The 17243-nt window shown below is 31.4% G+C and overlaps 5 protein-coding genes and 2 non-coding genes across 7 annotated transcripts; 5 read left to right on the top strand and 2 right to left on the bottom strand.

Annotated features, from left to right (window-relative positions):
* Positions 1-202: 202 nt before the first annotated feature.
* On the top strand, positions 203-626 carry PHYBLDRAFT_173961 (hypothetical protein; the record flags this gene model as incomplete). The annotated part of the gene is made up of 2 exons (XM_018437151.1): positions 203-343; positions 396-626. 2 exons carry the CDS (start codon positions 203-205, stop codon positions 624-626), a joined length of 372 nt encoding a protein of 123 aa, XP_018285670.1.
* Positions 627-5359: 4733 nt separating this feature from the next.
* PHYBLDRAFT_173959 (hypothetical protein) lies at positions 5360-6312 on the top strand (the record flags this gene model as incomplete). The annotated part of the gene is made up of 3 exons (XM_018437150.1): positions 5360-5447; positions 5487-5600; positions 6155-6312. 3 exons carry the CDS (start codon positions 5360-5362, stop codon positions 6310-6312), a joined length of 360 nt encoding a protein of 119 aa, XP_018285669.1.
* On the top strand, positions 5376-5447 carry PHYBLDRAFT_t245. The gene has a single exon. It is a non-coding gene; the product is annotated as a tRNA-Glu (tRNA).
* On the bottom strand, positions 6246-6318 carry PHYBLDRAFT_t235. The gene has a single exon. It is a non-coding gene; the product is annotated as a tRNA-Lys (tRNA).
* Positions 6319-8842: 2524 nt separating this feature from the next.
* PHYBLDRAFT_118157 (hypothetical protein) lies at positions 8843-9367 on the top strand (the record flags this gene model as incomplete). Its single annotated transcript, XM_018428620.1, has 2 exons — positions 8843-8976; positions 9172-9367. Coding segments are annotated over 2 exons (330 nt in total), but the record flags the coding sequence as incomplete, so codon positions are not given.
* Positions 9368-10551: 1184 nt separating this feature from the next.
* PHYBLDRAFT_151142 (hypothetical protein) lies at positions 10552-12083 on the bottom strand (the record flags this gene model as incomplete). The annotated part of the gene is made up of 3 exons (XM_018432613.1): positions 10552-11406; positions 11478-11638; positions 11699-12083. 3 exons carry the CDS (start codon positions 12081-12083, stop codon positions 10552-10554), a joined length of 1401 nt encoding a protein of 466 aa, XP_018285667.1.
* A 1439-nt stretch (positions 12084-13522) lies between these two features.
* On the top strand, positions 13523-14244 carry PHYBLDRAFT_73313 (hypothetical protein; the record flags this gene model as incomplete). The annotated part of the gene is made up of 2 exons (XM_018442828.1): positions 13523-13571; positions 13961-14244. The coding sequence occupies 2 exons, from the start codon at positions 13523-13525 to the stop codon at positions 14242-14244; spliced, it is 333 nt and encodes a 110-aa protein (XP_018285666.1).
* Between the last annotated feature and the right edge of the window lie 2999 nt (positions 14245-17243).

The raw sequence follows: 17243 nt of genomic DNA, 5'->3' as shown, positions 1-17243 counted from the left end.
AGGTTAAACTCATTTATATAAAACTAATAATAGACAATAGAAAATTTTTTGGCCTTTATCTTTCTTTCACAACAATTCTTTTTCTCAGGTAAACCAAACTCTCAACACGAATAACACAGATAACAATTCCATGTCTTTGCTACATGTCATGTACAGTGAGATACTATCTTTAAAGGCAGGCTAAGAAAAGACCAAACTTGAAATGAAGGCACAGATCGAAGAGTTGAAGCTTGAAATAAAGATAAGCATTGAAAATTTGAATTTGGAGATTACTGCTCTCCAGAGTCAACTGGAGAATAGAAACATTCTTAACCAACACACTTCGCCTTCTGTCTCTGCCATTGTAAGACAAAAAATAAAACGAGTTGAATATATATTAATATGTCATTTAATAGTCTAGTGCTAATACCATCCGCAAACCGGTGAGCATATTCCGTGAAATAACTTTAAAGCATATCTTCAAGATGATAAGTGAAGACCTTGGCATTGAAGTAACAAGTAACGAAAAGGTCATGCTCAATATGTGTACAAAGCTTGTATGTGATGATATGGCTGCCCATCCTTTGGTGATCGCTCTTGGTCCTAATCCTAGCTGGGGGTCTATACCAGTAGCACTTAAGAAATAAATGTGTGCTAGGCACGCAAATATAATGAAGGATTCTAGTATAGACTTCACTAGGTGTCTCGGAAACTGAGCATCAACTGCAAGAGTTGCACATCTCTGAAGGGACTGCCATAAAAGATTACAGTCTCGTAAGTAATCTGGTGTAGTAGAATTGAATAGAATATTTTACTATAAAAACCTAGAATATTAAATAGTAAATAGCCAATAAATTGTATCTATAGATTTTTTTATGCTTTAACAGCCAATAAAATAAACAATATTATTTATTTTTCTGTCATAATAACTAATAAAATGAACAATATGATTTTTTTTCTGTCATAACAACCAATAAAAATGATTAATAAAAATGATCTTCTATTGTAATAACTAATAAAAATTTGTATTTATTAAAATAATCAAACATTTACATGTATATTATCCAATAAAAAACTGCTTTCATAAAAGTAACATTAAAAAAAAATTACTAGTGTCCAATAGAATTCCTTTCTAAGCTAAAATATTAAAGTAATAAATGACATTTAAGAGAGTACCCAATAAAAGTAATTGATTATATAATATACTTTATACAATAAAGAATGAAACGCTGTCCAATAGAAGAGCCAACAAAGGAGAATCAGAAAGCGGGGATCTTTAATATATATTTAAACTCCAGGGGGGCAAAGTGGATATTTGGCAAAAAACCGCCACAAAGCCACCTTGTCAAACTGCCATAAAGCAGCCATAAAACCCCACTTTTTTTTCCTGTAGTGTTATATTTGGATATTTTAGTAAGTTATATTCTTTTTAAAAAGAGCTTCATCACAGATAACAAATAAGAATATTTATATATTTGGCTGCCATAGGCACTTGCTCCATCTTTCTATTCATTGTTTATTATATGTCAGGGTTTTTATGGTAAGGTGGCGTCTTTTTTTCATAAACAGCTAAAAAAAATACTGATACATTCTGTTGCCATAGACACTATCATTCTTTTTATTTCTGATGCATCCTCTTCACAATGTCCATCCCAATTAGCAAACGTTAGTAAGCATTGTCATCTAAAATTTTGCTGACTTTTTTATAGGCCGTGTTGCCAAAAACATACACTACAACTAAACATGGCAACCAACATGATAATATTTTATAGTTCTTTTTATTTATTACATTTTGTTTTAATATTTATCTAACAAAATATAACCTTTATTATAGATGAATGACCCTCTCTCAAACATTCTCTGCATCTAGAACTTCTATCTCATGCTACTGTCATTGATATGGTAAGACTTGTTTTTTCTTTATTCTCTTTATATGTACTGTAATATTATTACACTGTATATTAATATAATACAATATTCTACAAGAGACTATATCAGCTCTTGACAAGGACTATCAAGGTTTACAAATACAACTGTTTGCTTTGGGTGTGTAAATTAATTACTATATTACTCAATTCACCCAAACTAATTTTTTCAATAATTTTCATAGTCAAAGTAGTCATACTGGGTGCCATGTCCAACATTCCTGATATCCTCTTGATTTTCTCACTTGTATCTGATGTTTTTAATGTAAGTATATTTTATACAATATATTTTTTAGATTATTTGATATTCTACATACATAATTAACACCCTTATAATTTTAGAGAACAGGCATCTTCAAGCAAACTATACATCACTGGTTTTTTTGAGAGAAATAATATCTGTGTTGCATTACTCAATTCAAATAGTATGAAAGATGATGAGGAAAGCAGTCCAAAATATATAATTGTATCACTAGACTGTAAACCTAGAAGTATTCTTTTTTCCTAATAAACACAAAATAAACCAATAAGAATTGCAATGCATATATGGGGGGAGAAGTATTTTGCAGTTAATTGTACAAGAAGAAGTGTCTAGAATTGACTCAAATTTTTGTTTTGGAGATTATAACCATGGAAAAGTTGGCTTTTCAATGAAATAAACCATAGAAAAGTTGGCTATTCCATTAAATTTCATGCTTGTTTATCGTTCTTTTAATCTAAAACAAACATAAAGTATTACAAGAAATATAGTTTTGAATAAAATGCTTTGGTGTAATAGGGAAACTCTATATACAGAGAATGCTAATAAACTCTGCTTCTCAGCTGCCCGAGCTTTTCCTATGTTCGAAAGTTGGTCTTTCTACTTAGTAGAAAGGTGGCTTCATACCTTTGTGTAATTTTTCTGATCATATGAAAAAACCTGGTCTTTACACATATATTTTGACAGTTTTTAACAGAAGAATATCCTATTATTTTTCCAGTGGATATTCCCAAGCATTGAATCACGGAAAGCTAAATTCTACAAGAAAGAAGTTTAAGATGACATCGCTGGTCCCAATTTTTTGGATCTTTTGGCCTATTTAAGAATCGTTTTTCTTCAGGTAAGAAATTAGCAATAGTGCTTGGATAAATAGTTCTCTTTAATAATTTATAAAAATAGGACTCTGTGGTTTTACGAAAGAAGTACCCAAACCATTACTTGTGTATAAGTAAAATATTTTCAACAAGCCTATACCAAGAGTTTGAAACACAACTTTCTGGTGCCATTGGTGAATCAACCGACAAGTTTCAAGTGAGCAACCGTATTCAAGTTGTTGCACCAGAGATAGCTGCTGCTATGCAAGCCAGATTTGATACAATGATCAGCTCCTTCAATATAATACAAGCCCAAAACCAATTTGAATTTGCAAATGCCAGAAGTGTAGGCCTAGAGACTAGAAATGTACTAATTGAACCCTTTTTACAAGCTTCATTTTGTCTATGCAATAATCCTTCTCAAATCTAACAATGCCTTGAAAATGTCTTACAGACACAATCTCCCGCGTCCTCTGACCACACTGCTCCTTCTGTTCCCTCTGTTACTTCTGCTTCTCTTGGTTCCTCAGTCCTGTCTGCCCCGTCTGCTCCCTCAAGCTTTACCCAAGTTACAAATCCAGACAACAATGAAGAGATATCACCATATTATAAAATAAGCCAAAAAATTCTAACTGTAACAGATATGTGGCGCGAATATTCTGTTGGAATATCTGGGAGCCCATCAATTAGATTTCTTGAACAAAGCTTTAGGGCAAAGTGGAGAATCCACAGTCATAACAAAACAGAATCACAATTCTTTAGCAGAAGAGTTCATATATACAACAAGGTGAAATGGCTTGCTAAAGAAAGATATTTGACAGAAGAAGAAGTTGCCCTGCTTGTTAAGAATAAGCACCATGATTTAAAGATATCTTTAAATGAACTTGCAAAAAGAATTGCTGATAGTGGCATTATCTTCTAAAAAACATTCAACACATACTTACATATATATATATTTAATACTTTCCATCTAATTTAGTCTTTTTTTTCTTTTATAATTTTATACAATTCTTCAATAAATTTTTTCTTCTATGCTTTTAAAGTTAATATAATATAATTATTATATCTTTGTATTTAATATTATTATTTCATAATATCTTTACACAATTCTCCCTAACAATCTTTATCAAAAATAATAATATATCTTGTCACTTTCAAGCTTCCCTAATACACTTAAAAAAGTCGAATTCCGCTCAAAAAAACTTAGTAAAACTGCTATACAAAAAGGTCTGATTTTCAATTTTTTCCCAAAAAGAAAGTATTCTACCCTGTGTCTTTCTCTGACTACAAATTGAAGAGATGCCGTCTAAGACCATGCTTGTACCCAAATAATACTCACTCAGTACTTCTTTATGTGCAGTAATATATTCCTGAGCATTAACTGCAGTATAATGACTATTTTTTTAATTAAATATAAATAATAACTACTGCAATTAATATGCAGTATTAGTTTAGAAAACTATATAAGACAATTCAATTCATATCAATAAAAAGTATCTTTTATTCTCTCTTTAATTTTACATATATCCCTTGATCCCCAGTGGGTTTGACCTTTTGACTTTATTATAGTAAAAAGAAGACCAACCCAGATTGGGAACGATATGATTTATTCTTGCAATTATCAAGTTGTCAAGTCTTAATCTGGTATTTCTTTTCTGACACTTATGTCAGAGTTGACATCAAAGATAGAAATCCTTAAGTCAGGTATCCAATTAGTTATTTCTTTTAACATATGCCTTCAATATTATGTCAAGTCTCAATCTGGTATTTCTTTTCTGGCACTTGTAACTAAGTCGCAGAATCAATACCACTGGGGATCATCAAGTTTTAAGAATAGTTTTTTATATAAGAATAAAAATACTTTTTTATTAATTATATTTCTTGACTATTTATACAAAATGATGTTTGATTTCTGACTAAAAGAATATAGTATATTTTCTTAATAATCGCAAATTTTAAGATTTATATTAACTTTTTTTATTTCAAATGCCAATATATGAAAATGACATCAAAGCTAATCGTAAATACTTTCTGCAAGTCACAAATATTAAAAAAAAATAACTTACTTTATATATGCTAGATTTACTTTATACTTCTTTATCTACTATCTCTTATATAAACTTAATTAAAGTAAAAAATAATTGCTGAATTGGTTTGTCTAATAAAAAGTATATCTTTCTTAATCAATTTCTTGAAAAATAACACATTAACTTTTTTTTTACAATATTTCTTCATTTTTTGGAAATTGCTCTCTTGATTGACTGAATATGCTGTGACTTGCAGAAAAGTATTTACGATTAGCGTTATCCGAATTCTACAATGTCACCGCACTGCCGGACAACCAAACTTTTGTAAACAGTTGATTATATTTACAATACCCCATGTCAATATATCTGCTCCTCAATGGTCTAGTGGCTAGGATCCGACGCTCTCACCGTCGTGGCCGGGGTTCAATTCCCCGTTGGGGAAGTGTGTAGATTTGAATGTATTATTTTTGTCAGATATTAGGGACCTTTGCTGTTCTTAATTTTGGTGAACAAGTGTCGTTCCCGATCTGGGTTGGTCTTCCTTTTACTATAACAAAGTCAAAAGGTCAAACCCACTGGGGATCAAGGAGTATACGTAAAATCAAAGAGAGGATAAAAGATACTTTTTATTGATATGAATTGAATTGTCTTATATAGTTTTCTAAACTAATACTGTGCATTATCTGCAGTAGTTATTATTTATATTTAATTAAAGAAATAGTCATTATACTGCGGTTAAGGCTCAGGAAGATATTACTGCGCATAAAGAAGTACTGCGGTTAACCATCTTTAGATTTTACAGATTCATCAAAATAATGTCTGACATTTGTCAGAGTTGACATCGGCAATCAAAATTGGAATTCACAAGCAACTAATAATAGTTAACTTTTAGGGTAAAAGATCTTATCATTGCTGATTGGTATTTTGTATATGTTTTAAATGTTTAAGATGGTAAATATACTTGTAGAAGATATTACTAAATAACTAGTATCTAAGACATATTAACGTAGCTATTCTTTTAGCCAGAAAACAACAATTGTTTTGTATAAATAGTCAAGAATTATATTTAATAAAAATCATCTTTATTCTTATCTAAAAACTATTCTTAAAAACTTAATGATCCTCAGTGGTATTGATTCTGCGACTTAGTTACAAGTGCCAGAAAAGAAATACCAGATCGAGACTTGACAAAAGGAAGACCAACTCAGATTGGAAATGACAAAAGCGTCAAAATGTATAAAGCCCAACGGGGGGGTCGAACCCCCAACCTTGAGATTAAGAGTCTCACGCTCTACCGATTGAGCTAGCCGGGCGTAGTTGCTTTGTAATGCGTGCTGTACATTAATTAGGCGTTTAGCCATGTCGTGGTGTCCAGTACCAGAAGGTCAGTCTGCTCAGTGGGTTTGTCTAGCAGTTTGTTGTGACGTGTCGTCCCGGTTATGAGAGGCTGACGTCAACGGTTTGTTGATGTGGTGCTGTGCCCTCGGTGGTAAGAGGAGAATTTTTCTATGCACAGGAAAAATCTCGTTTCTGTTCCCTGTTCTTTCTATACATAATACTTTTTTCTTTTCTCTTGTTAACATATTCGTCTATATTGTACTCATTCGAAGTCATGATCCCCCATGCTAGTAACATTCCTCTTTTACAATGCACACAATTCATCTTGCCGACATCTCCACGCAATATCAGTATCTTTATTATTATATTTTTACCATATTTTTATTCATATATTTTATCTTTGCTGTATTGATTATTGATTATTTTATTTTTACTATCTTTATTTTTCTGAACTTCTATTATCAACTTAAAATCTTGTCAACTATAAAAAGAGAAGCAAACTCAACTCAATAAAATAATCAATCAATCTTTTATTCAGTTTCAGGATCTTTTTCTTGTTTTCTTCTCTTTATGATCTATATCATTTTACAACATAACATATCAGTTCCTTGGTTTTAAGAAGGTTGTTTGTTGGCTTTGTTCTTCTCATCAGTTATTACTGTTGTGGTGGTTGAAGTTGAAAAAGTTTTTAAGAGGAAGAATTGAAGATTTGAAATTAAGAACAAAGATTCGTGAGAACTTGTGTAGGTTTTGTTTATTGAGAAAGATTTTGTATCAAAGTTTGACGAGGTTCCTACACTGAACTACTACTGCTATTTATATTGTTTTGGATTGGGAAAATTATATGACTGGGGTCAGGTAATCGATCCTATCTGAGCCTTAATCAGAGCAATGTGATCTTGGGATAATTAATGTATGATTAATTATATAAATGTGTGTAATCCCAATGAAGTATTAACATCGAAAGTAAATGTGTTTATGAGTTATAATTATGCTTATAATAATCCACTGATGTATCCCATATTATGGTGATATCATCATATGAAATATAATCACTATCATGCATGCTAAACCTGTGTGTTAAATAATAAAGTAATCGGCAGACACCTTTGACTGGAATAGCTGAGGCCTTATATTATTTCCTTCAGACTTATTCTCAATTACAGCAGTAGTCAATACTCATTTACAACAATTACTTTTCTGTTTTGTCATTCTCTTTTTATATACCTTTCTCTCTCTCAGTTTTAACAATGATTCTCTTGGTTGTTCTCTCTTTTTTTACCTGTTAACTATTGCTGCTTGCTGCCTTTTGCTGTATCTGTCTTCTGCTCTATTCTATTATCATTGTATTTTATTTGCCAAGTAATCCATTATAATTTACAATAAACCTAACACATGATGTGTCATTTGACATGGAGTATTGTAAAAATGATTAGCACACAACAAAATTTTGATTATCTGGCAGTGTGGTGACATTGCAGAATTCTTTGTAATTCTAGAAAATTATATTCTATTATTATTATTTTTTGATTTTCTGATAGTGACCAAGGCTAAATAGAAAGTAATTTTTTTATTTGTAAAGCAAAACATCAATAAGTATAATGAAAAGACATCATTCTGTCAATAATAACTTTATACAACTACATATTGTATCTTATTTTCTCACTTTATTTAGCTGAATAAATCAACTTGGAATTAATATTATTTTTATTATCAAAGAGTAAGAATTTTTAAATATTTCTCTGGACATTCATTTTTAATGACTGATACTGGAATAATGGCAAATATCTTAGGTTCCCACCCAAAATAATTATTTCTTTTTCAATGAAGATCAGCACAATTATATTTTTTTATAAGTTATATACAGTCTAATAAAACTTTATTAAAAATTCGGTTTTTTTACACACATTTAAAAAATTATCATTATATTTTTATATATGTTCTTTAACATATTGATCAAGAAGCAGGTTTTTTTATTAAGTACTTGTCTTATTTCTCATATATAAGAGCAGCAATATCTTAATGTTGGAATTTCTTTTAGTCACCTATTACTAAGGATAATAAATTATAATGAATTTTCTAGCAAGACATTAATATAAGTAGCATGTAAAAGTACTATTTTTTCATCTTCTCAGACCTTTTAATATCTACTCAAAATGAAATCAAGCACTTCTAGCTATTCTGCTGCAATCTCTAATGTGAATGTTAGAATGATGGAGACACATATGTCTACTTCTTGTGAAGCTGAAGTTAACAGATCAGAGAACACAAAGAGAAGCTATGCTTCTAAGTAAAAAGAGTATAAAGATTGATGTAATGAAGCTTTCTTAAGCATTCTCCTCAAAAATTGCTACACTATATATGGAGATAAGCTTTATTTGTTTCTTAAAGACTGTGTAAATTTTTTGCTGTTGTTTGGAGATATATTCTGTAAGTAATTGAATTAATTATCTTTTCTTCTGTTAGGTTGTCAACCGAAACCATAGAAGAGATACTGAAAAAACTATCAAGTATGGAACTGCAATGACCTATTTTGCTGCTATTATGGATATGTACCAGAAGCAAGTTAAAGTTGGTGTGAACAACTACTCTCACCCTCGCAAGGCTTGTATTCAGCTGTTAGATAACATGAAGTTCAATGATGAGCATACTCATCATACTAAAAACTAGGACTGTGGCCTTGGAACTCTGGTAGATGGATACAACACAGAGAATGACATTGCTAGCATTGTTAGCTTTTATTTCTTGAGATCAAGTTGAGGTGATCTGAGAAATGCGGTATCTTTTCTTTTGTCGCATTTTTGTATGCTCCATGGCAAATCCACAAGAAAAGTCGAATTTGCTGACCTTCAGACAGTCATGTTGGATTGTGAAGAACCTTCCAAATGTCCTGCCTTTGTCTTGGTCTTGAAGCAGGGAAAGATAAACCAGTTTGGACAAATTGAGCTTGCAGCCTGCTTGCAAAATTCCAAGGTTGAGATTTGTCCATTCATAGCACTTGGATGCTATTTCTTCTGGAAATGACATATTGATGGTGAGCAGTTTCCATCTTTTGAAACATCCAAGGAATGTTTTAACCATAAGTTGTTATGATCTGGGCAGAAAACAACTAGGGAAATGCCTTACTCCACCCATCTTGAAGCAATCAACACAGCATTCAAGATCTGTGGAATTGTTTCCACAGCAAAGACCCATGCTGTCTGTGAATTATCAGCAAGAATGGCTGATATGAGTGGTGCCAACAAGTCAGATATCAGAAGGCAGGATCGCTGGAATAGCAGCACAATGAATGGTATATACCTCACCAATCTTCTGAGAGATGTGATGCATACACACCCACTGAAGTTTTTTTAATCTCAACGATGAAAAAGAAAAAAAAAGTGTTGATAAGAGTTTCCTTTTTAGGAAGCTCAAACAAGTTTTGAGGGGGGTCTTCCTCAAATAGTAGAATTGGGGGAGGGGGGTGCAAACATTGGGAATTATTTTTTGGGCTTAAAAAAGATATATTTTATTTTATTTCAAAAAAAGAAATAATTCTACTAAGTATTTTATAAGTTACAAGCTATTTTTTAATGAAAGCAGCTTTTACAGGTATGAGAAAGCTAATAAATAAGAAAGCATATTAATATAACAATTTACAGAATGTTTACTGGTTTTATCCTTTCAATTGGTGCCCATTTCCATCTAACTAGAACCCATTGACATCTGATTGGCTTCCATAGAAATTGAATTTGCATCCATTGCCAACTGAATTTGCACCCATTGCTATCTGAATTTGCTCCCCCCCCCTTTTACTATTGGCGGAAGGGTACATGGCACTCAAATTTTTTATCCTTATGCCTTACAATTTTTTTTATATAACCGTAGTATTTTTTTTGTAAACGTCATACTTTTTTTTGTAAACGTCGTATTTTTTTATATAACTGTAGTATTTTTTTTGTAAACGTCGTATTTTTTGGCATAAAACATGAATATTTTTATTAGGCATAATTAGTTGATAGAGAAATAAAACACATAATAAGAAGTAAGATATAATGAAATACAAAGTAATAAAAAAAGAAAAGCATAAAGCAGTAAAACAAATAAAAAAAGAGGGACATAAAGTGGTAAAAAAATAAGAAAAAGAGGGACATAAAGTAGTAAAAAATAAAAATAAAATAAAAAAAGACATAGAGTGTAAAGAGCTTAAATAGACATAAAAGACATACTTAAAGCTTTTGCTCTCTGTTCAAACAGCAAGGAAAGAATGAAATGGCATGGTTAATCCAACCCAAATAGTCCGAAAGGGTGACAGTCTTAGCTGATTCTGTAATCCTTAAGATGAGCCCGTCTGACTCTGTAATCTCTTCTCTGCGGACACCAAACTTGATCTTGGACCACATTTCCTCAATTGGATTCAGGAAAGGTGAATACACAAGAAGATATGCACACTTGTACCCACGGGAAAAAATAAAGTCTTTCATCTCATTGGCCTTATGGATAGGAACATTATCCATTACGAGATAATGTCTTTGCATACCCTGGCTGTCCAGAACGTCCATTGTATGACTAAGAAAGTTGAGGTAGTGCTGGGTCCTGGTACCAATTCTGCCATTCACCTCAACATTGGTGTAGATGTTCAACTTTCTCTTCTTTTTAGTTGCGACTGCAGTAGGTTTCTTCAACAAGAGACTAACAATCTCTCTCTTGCACATTGCACCAAGAATGGTGATGGACGCACCTCTCTGCATTGGGACAGTTGTCTTGGCCGGGGTGCCACTGACAGAATGGCCAAAAGTTCTCTTAATGTGCATGTTGAAGCCTGCTTCATTGATGAACACACAGTTTGACAGATAGTTGAAATCCGCAAGTTGTTGCCACTCCAAAATGTGGTCTTGTCTCATCTCAATTGTGCTGACATCGTCTCTCTTCTCAGGCAGCTTCTCCAACTTCTTCATTGTCAGGGCACACTTCTTCACCAAGTGCTTCTGGATTGCTGATTTGGTAATCTGCAGCCCAGAGAACTCTTCCATGACAGCTATCCTTGCTTGTTCCAAGGTAGCATCTAATTTATTTTCAAAAAACTTCAAAAAAAAGCAGAGTGCACCTGGAACAACTTTTGGTTGCCATGTTTTTGTTCTTTAGGCACAGAAACCTCCTCAACCTCCACCATCTCCAGCCCATTGGACTCATCAGTCTCCACCATGGCAGCATCAAAATTGGCCTGGATCTTCTCTCTGGCCAGTCTAACGTAGTTCCGGGCAGTCCAGACATTGATGCCTATTTCTCTGGCAGTGGCAGCAGCAGTCTGGTTTTCTTGGAAAACCAAGGAGAAGAGCTTGTTCACCTGGTTTTGGTTGTACTTTCAGTACAGACCTCGACCTATGCTTTCTGCAGTGGGAACAGAATCAGGGTCGACCTTCTCCAGCAGATTCGTCTTCGGCTTCTGTGTAACAATGGTTTTGGTGGTGGCCTTGTTGACTTCAGTTGGCAAAAAACTTCTGAGACTTAAGAGGTTCATGACTGCTGGGTTTCCGGCCAAGGTACAGGTCCATTTCATATTGGCATGGTTGACAAAGACATCTGTCACAGATCGGAGTATAACTTCTCCATGCATTTCGTCGACAATCTCTTGGTTGAAATTGCACAAGGGGTCGAAAGCAATTCCAGAAAACTGGGTTTGGTCTGCAGAACCGCTGTGACTGACCATTTCACAGTGCTTGTCCATAACAAATTTGAGGGAGTTGTTGGAAGTAGACATTTTTTTGAAAATAAAAAGAGTGTTAAAATCAAGAAAGAAAGATAACTGAGAAACTTTATTAAGACACTGGGGTATATATACCAAAAAAATATATTTTAATAACTTAAACGTTTCTACCAAGGTATAGTCTTGTCCTGTTGTCTTAATATATTTGGATAAAGAATGTGTTGAAGAATAATGAATGTTTACATATTAAGCTTCTTCACACTTTTAAGAACATTTATTTTATTATCCAATTTACAGTGCTACCAGAGCCTTTATGGTGTCCTGTCCTCTGTCTCAAAGGAAGGGGTGGGATTTCTCCTTATGAGTTTGCCCACCCAAAAAAAAATAAAAAAATAAAAATAAAAAAAAATAAAAAAAAGAAAGTTTTTTTTTGTATAGAGCCAAGAAAAAGCTCGACATTCAGTTATTGAGATTTTCAGTTTTTCAGAAATTTCTGCGGTTAGATACCATTTTATTTTCAGTTATTGAGACTTTCAGTTTTTCAGAAATTATTTGCGGAAAAATGGTTATGTATATTATAAAAATTTATGAATAAAAATGCTAGTTATACTATTTGGAGAATTATTTTTAAAATTGCTATTACATTTTTTTTTTTTTTTTTTTTTTTTTTTATTTTTATTTTTTTATTTCTTTTTTTTTTTATTTTTTCATCTCTTTTTTTTTCATCTCTTTTTTATTTCTTTTTTTTTGTCATGAGCTTGTGCTATTTTTTGTTACTGTTTTTGTGTGTGTAATATTTGTTTTTTTTTGGTATTTTGTATCATGAGGGTTTCCAAAATTAAGATTGGGTAGTATTGTAGGCAAAGCATAATTCTTGGACTGCTTTCAGTTGTTTAACAGATTGTTGGACATTTACTTGTTTCGAGTGCAGATTACAAAGAGTTGTTGAGTTTGATATTAAGAAGATCAGGATTCTGATATTGTAAAATGGTTGGAGCAGGTGCTAAATAAATTAGCATTTTTGGATTCTTTTTTGTAATAGTATCAGATGCTTGTGTAGAACCAGGTTCATAAGAAATACAATTGTTGTGGTAGTCAATCAGATTACTGGATATTTGAGATAAAAATTGGCAAGTTTTTGTGTGGTTGGTAGAGTGAATTCTACTGTTGGATTTCGAAAAAGTATGGTCGGTGAAATGCACTTAAAAGCATTATGAATATGTGTAGACTGGTTCCTATCGTACAGGTAGATGTTTGATCTTGTAGTTTCTTTGTAGGTGGAGGGTTGAACCATCACGTTTTCTTTTCAGATTTATAGCTTTTATTCAAAATACTATAGATTATTTAGAGATTAATATCAATGACTCTGAAGTATAGGCTTTATTTACATACAGAAACATAATGTGATCTGGAAATAATAAAAAAATCCATGAGGTGTAGAGCTTTAAGCAGTGTTTTCATTGTCAGAGTAATATTTAGTTGTTGAAGTGAGCATGAGAATGAGATTTATTGCTGATTTAAGAAGAGAAATAAAGAGTTTTGGTATGTAAACACCAAATGTAAAGAGAGAGAATTATGATATCTCTTTTAAAAAAGAATGTTTATAATAAATTTATGGCTGCAAATAATATATTGTCCTATTTATTTTTTATCTCCTTGAGTTCAATTTGTACTACTTTATTTAGTAGACCTTAGAATATTATTTTTTGATATAAAAAGCTGAAAATATAATGACTAATATTATTTAACAACAACTTAATCTTCTTTACATCTATTCTTGCTGCTTCAACTTGTGTTCTGATTTTTATCATGCAACTTAAGTAATTACTATTTCATTATTACTACTATATACTAGATATAACTGTATTTATATAAAATATTTCACTTTAACATATCTTTCTATTTCTTTATTTTTTATCTTTTATTATCAGAAAACACAACAATGTTATATGAGAAACTTGAAGAATATAACAGTGCCTTTGAAAAAAACATGGAAGAGCTTGAAGAGCCTAAAAAGCCAGAAGATCCAAAAAGTTCTGCCCTGTCAACAACAGACGAAACCCCCAAAAAAAGTAGAGGACAATATCAAATACCTATGGATAAAGATCTAAAAAAGCTACTTTATCTCTACTTCATAAGAGGATTAACTATCAAAAAAGTCAGCAAGATAGTAAATATGAAACAAACAACTGCTGATGGCTATATTTTGAAGTAGAGAAAGTCTCCAGTTGTTTTTTTCATTAAAAACAACAAAGAGGCTACAAGTGATAAAAAAATGAATCTTTTATTCGAAACTTACTCTGCAATAAAGAAAGAATACAAATAATATCATTGCATTTTCAATTTTAACATAATTATTATAATGAGATACTTGCTTTATTCTCTTATAACTGCAGTAAGGTATTTGACTTCAACAAAGTAATCTGGAGAAAAGTTTGCATATTCTGTTAGTTCTCTCTATAGATATTTTCTATGACGTATCTTTGTAGAAAGATCTATATATATTGAAGTGCTATTACATTAGGCGTTTGGCAGTTATATAAAAAAAATACGACGTTTACAAAAAAAAATTCTACATTTACAAAAAAAAATTCTATGGTTATATAAAAAATACAACATTTACAAAAAAAAAGTACAACGTTTATGTTGTAAATGAGTATTGACTACTGCTGTAATTGAGAATAAGTCTGAAGGAAATAATATAAGGCCTCAGCTATTCCAGTCAAAGGTGTCTACCGATTACTTTATTATTTAACACACAGGTTTAGCATGCATGATAGTGATTATATTTCATATGATGATATCACCATAATATGGGATACATCAGTGGATTATTATAAGCATAATTATAACTCATAAACACATTTACTTTCAATGTTAATACTTCATTGGGACTACACACATTTATATAATTAATCATACATTAATTATCCCAAGATCACGTTGCTCTGATTAAGGCTCAGATAGGATTGATTACCTGACCCCAGTCATATAATTTTCCCAATCCAAAACAATATAAATAGCAGTAGTAGTTCAGTGTAGGAACCTCGTCAAACTTTGATACAAAATCTTTCTCAATAAACAAAACCTACACAAGTTCTCACGAATCTTCGTTCCTAATTTCAAATCTTCAATTCTTCCTCTTAAAAACTTCTTCAACTTCAACCACCACAACATATATATTAGATTATTTATTATTAGTTTATATATATAGCAAATTAGTAATCATTGATTTATATATATATTGGATTGACTGTTATTAATTTATATATATTGCAAATTGGCTATTATCAGTCTATATATGTATTGAATCAGCTGTTATAAGTATCACTGCAAAAGGAGGACCAATTCAGTATACTAAATCTTGACCAAATACTGTCTGAATGAATAAAATTTAGCATGAATTCGATCGGAATTTATGATGCCAATTTTTTAAAATTCGTGAGCTAAATGAATACAATTAGTATACTGAATTTTAGGAACGCAAAAAGAAAAAGTGTGATATACTTTTATGTGATATATTTTGGTCGTAAAAATATAGACGCACTTTTATCAGACCACAGATTTTTCATTTTATATTGGTTTTGGGGTTTTTTTTAAATACAGCACATAACATTCAACATCTTTTTATTACTATATATGGGTTGTTAAAGAAGAGATTTGGTCAAGATTTGGTCAAGATTTAGTCAAGATTTAGAGATTTATGGGTCATTTTAAAGGTGTTTATTGGTTTGAAAAATTTTTCTTATTGTTTCTAGCTGTTTCTATTTGTCTACATCACTAATCGTCTTCTGTTGCAATTGGGTAGAAATATCACACTTGATGCCGTCATTTATTTTAGTTGATACTATGTTATTCCTTTCGAACATCCATTGGTCCACCCCTGGTGCAATCGACCCCTACTGTATTCCATTGCTTGCTGCCGCACGCCTTCTTGGCCTGTTTGTTTACTTTTATAAAAAATAATTATAGGGTGGATTAGAAAGAATATTCTAGGTATATTTATTTGAGAGCGACAGATTATTTAAAAAATATGAATGTACTTACAATAAAGTTAAACATGAGAACAGATGGATGTCTTTAACATAAAGATAGATATATCAACATTTTAGTTAAATGTCTCAATTATAGTAATATTGTCTATAAAAATAATAACTTTTGTTAATACGATGCAAAGTAAATAAGACTATGGTTTGCTTACCAGACAGTTCAGAAAACAGAAGAGTTGACAAACACAAAATACAATGACATTGTCTATAAAATATAATCTTTTATTAGAATGAAATAAAGAGTATCAGACTATTTTTTGCTTACCAATTATTCAATACAATAGAAGATGCAGCATGCGGGAAATGGAGATATTATCTATAAAATAATTTCTTTTCATTAGAATTACATACAAAGAAGTAGAATGATTATTTACTTACTTGTCTATCTGTAGAGAATAAGAGTCGGTGTATAATCAAAAAAAGAGGACCGAGATAAAGACCAGTGACTATAGAGTGTATGGTATACATAAGAAAAATAATAAATACAAGTTGTATCTTGATGGTGCACATTAATATTTATACAACATACCATTTTATAAACCCTCCCAAGGTATATGTCTTTGTTAACGGGCCAGAAAAATCTAAGCAGAATAATTAATACATAAATCATGAATAAATATTCAAGTATATTTTTATTACCTTTTTATCATTATTTTTGAGGCAGTTAAGAAGGACTTGGTAGTTTAAAGCATAGTGTATCATGCTAGAATAAAAACAACAAGATGATTAGGTCTTGAAACTTTGATGTGAGTTGATGCTTACCATGTTAGACATTAAGAAAGAAGTAAAGAAGAAGAAAGAAAAAATTAAAAAAAAAAAACGGGGGAAATTCAAAATTATAATTTTATGACCGTTGACCCTGAGAAACTGATAGAATCAATGGAGCAAATTGAAAGTCATTCAACCCATCCCGATTGAGACAAGACATTACATACTAAACCATAATCTCTCACATCTTTGTAATGGATGTAAGCTATTACAAATGCCTTTCCAAGTTGGCTTATAAAGAAAAGTATAATATAGAGAGCAAAATGCTATAAAGAGTATCATCAGAAAAATAATCTTTTGGTGCCTTACTTTCCACCTTTACGTATGTTTTGATTTATTTTATTATTTTAAAGAAACCCGACTCTAATTATTAAAGTATTCACATTGTTTCCATTTC

This window comes from Phycomyces blakesleeanus, assembly GCF_001638985.1.
Source record: "Phycomyces blakesleeanus NRRL 1555(-) unplaced genomic scaffold PHYBLscaffold_28, whole genome shotgun sequence".
NCBI classification, from domain to species: domain Eukaryota; kingdom Fungi; phylum Mucoromycota; class Mucoromycetes; order Mucorales; family Phycomycetaceae; genus Phycomyces; species Phycomyces blakesleeanus.
Note: the sequence above shows the minus strand (reverse complement) of the source record. Positions and strands in the feature narration are given on the sequence as shown.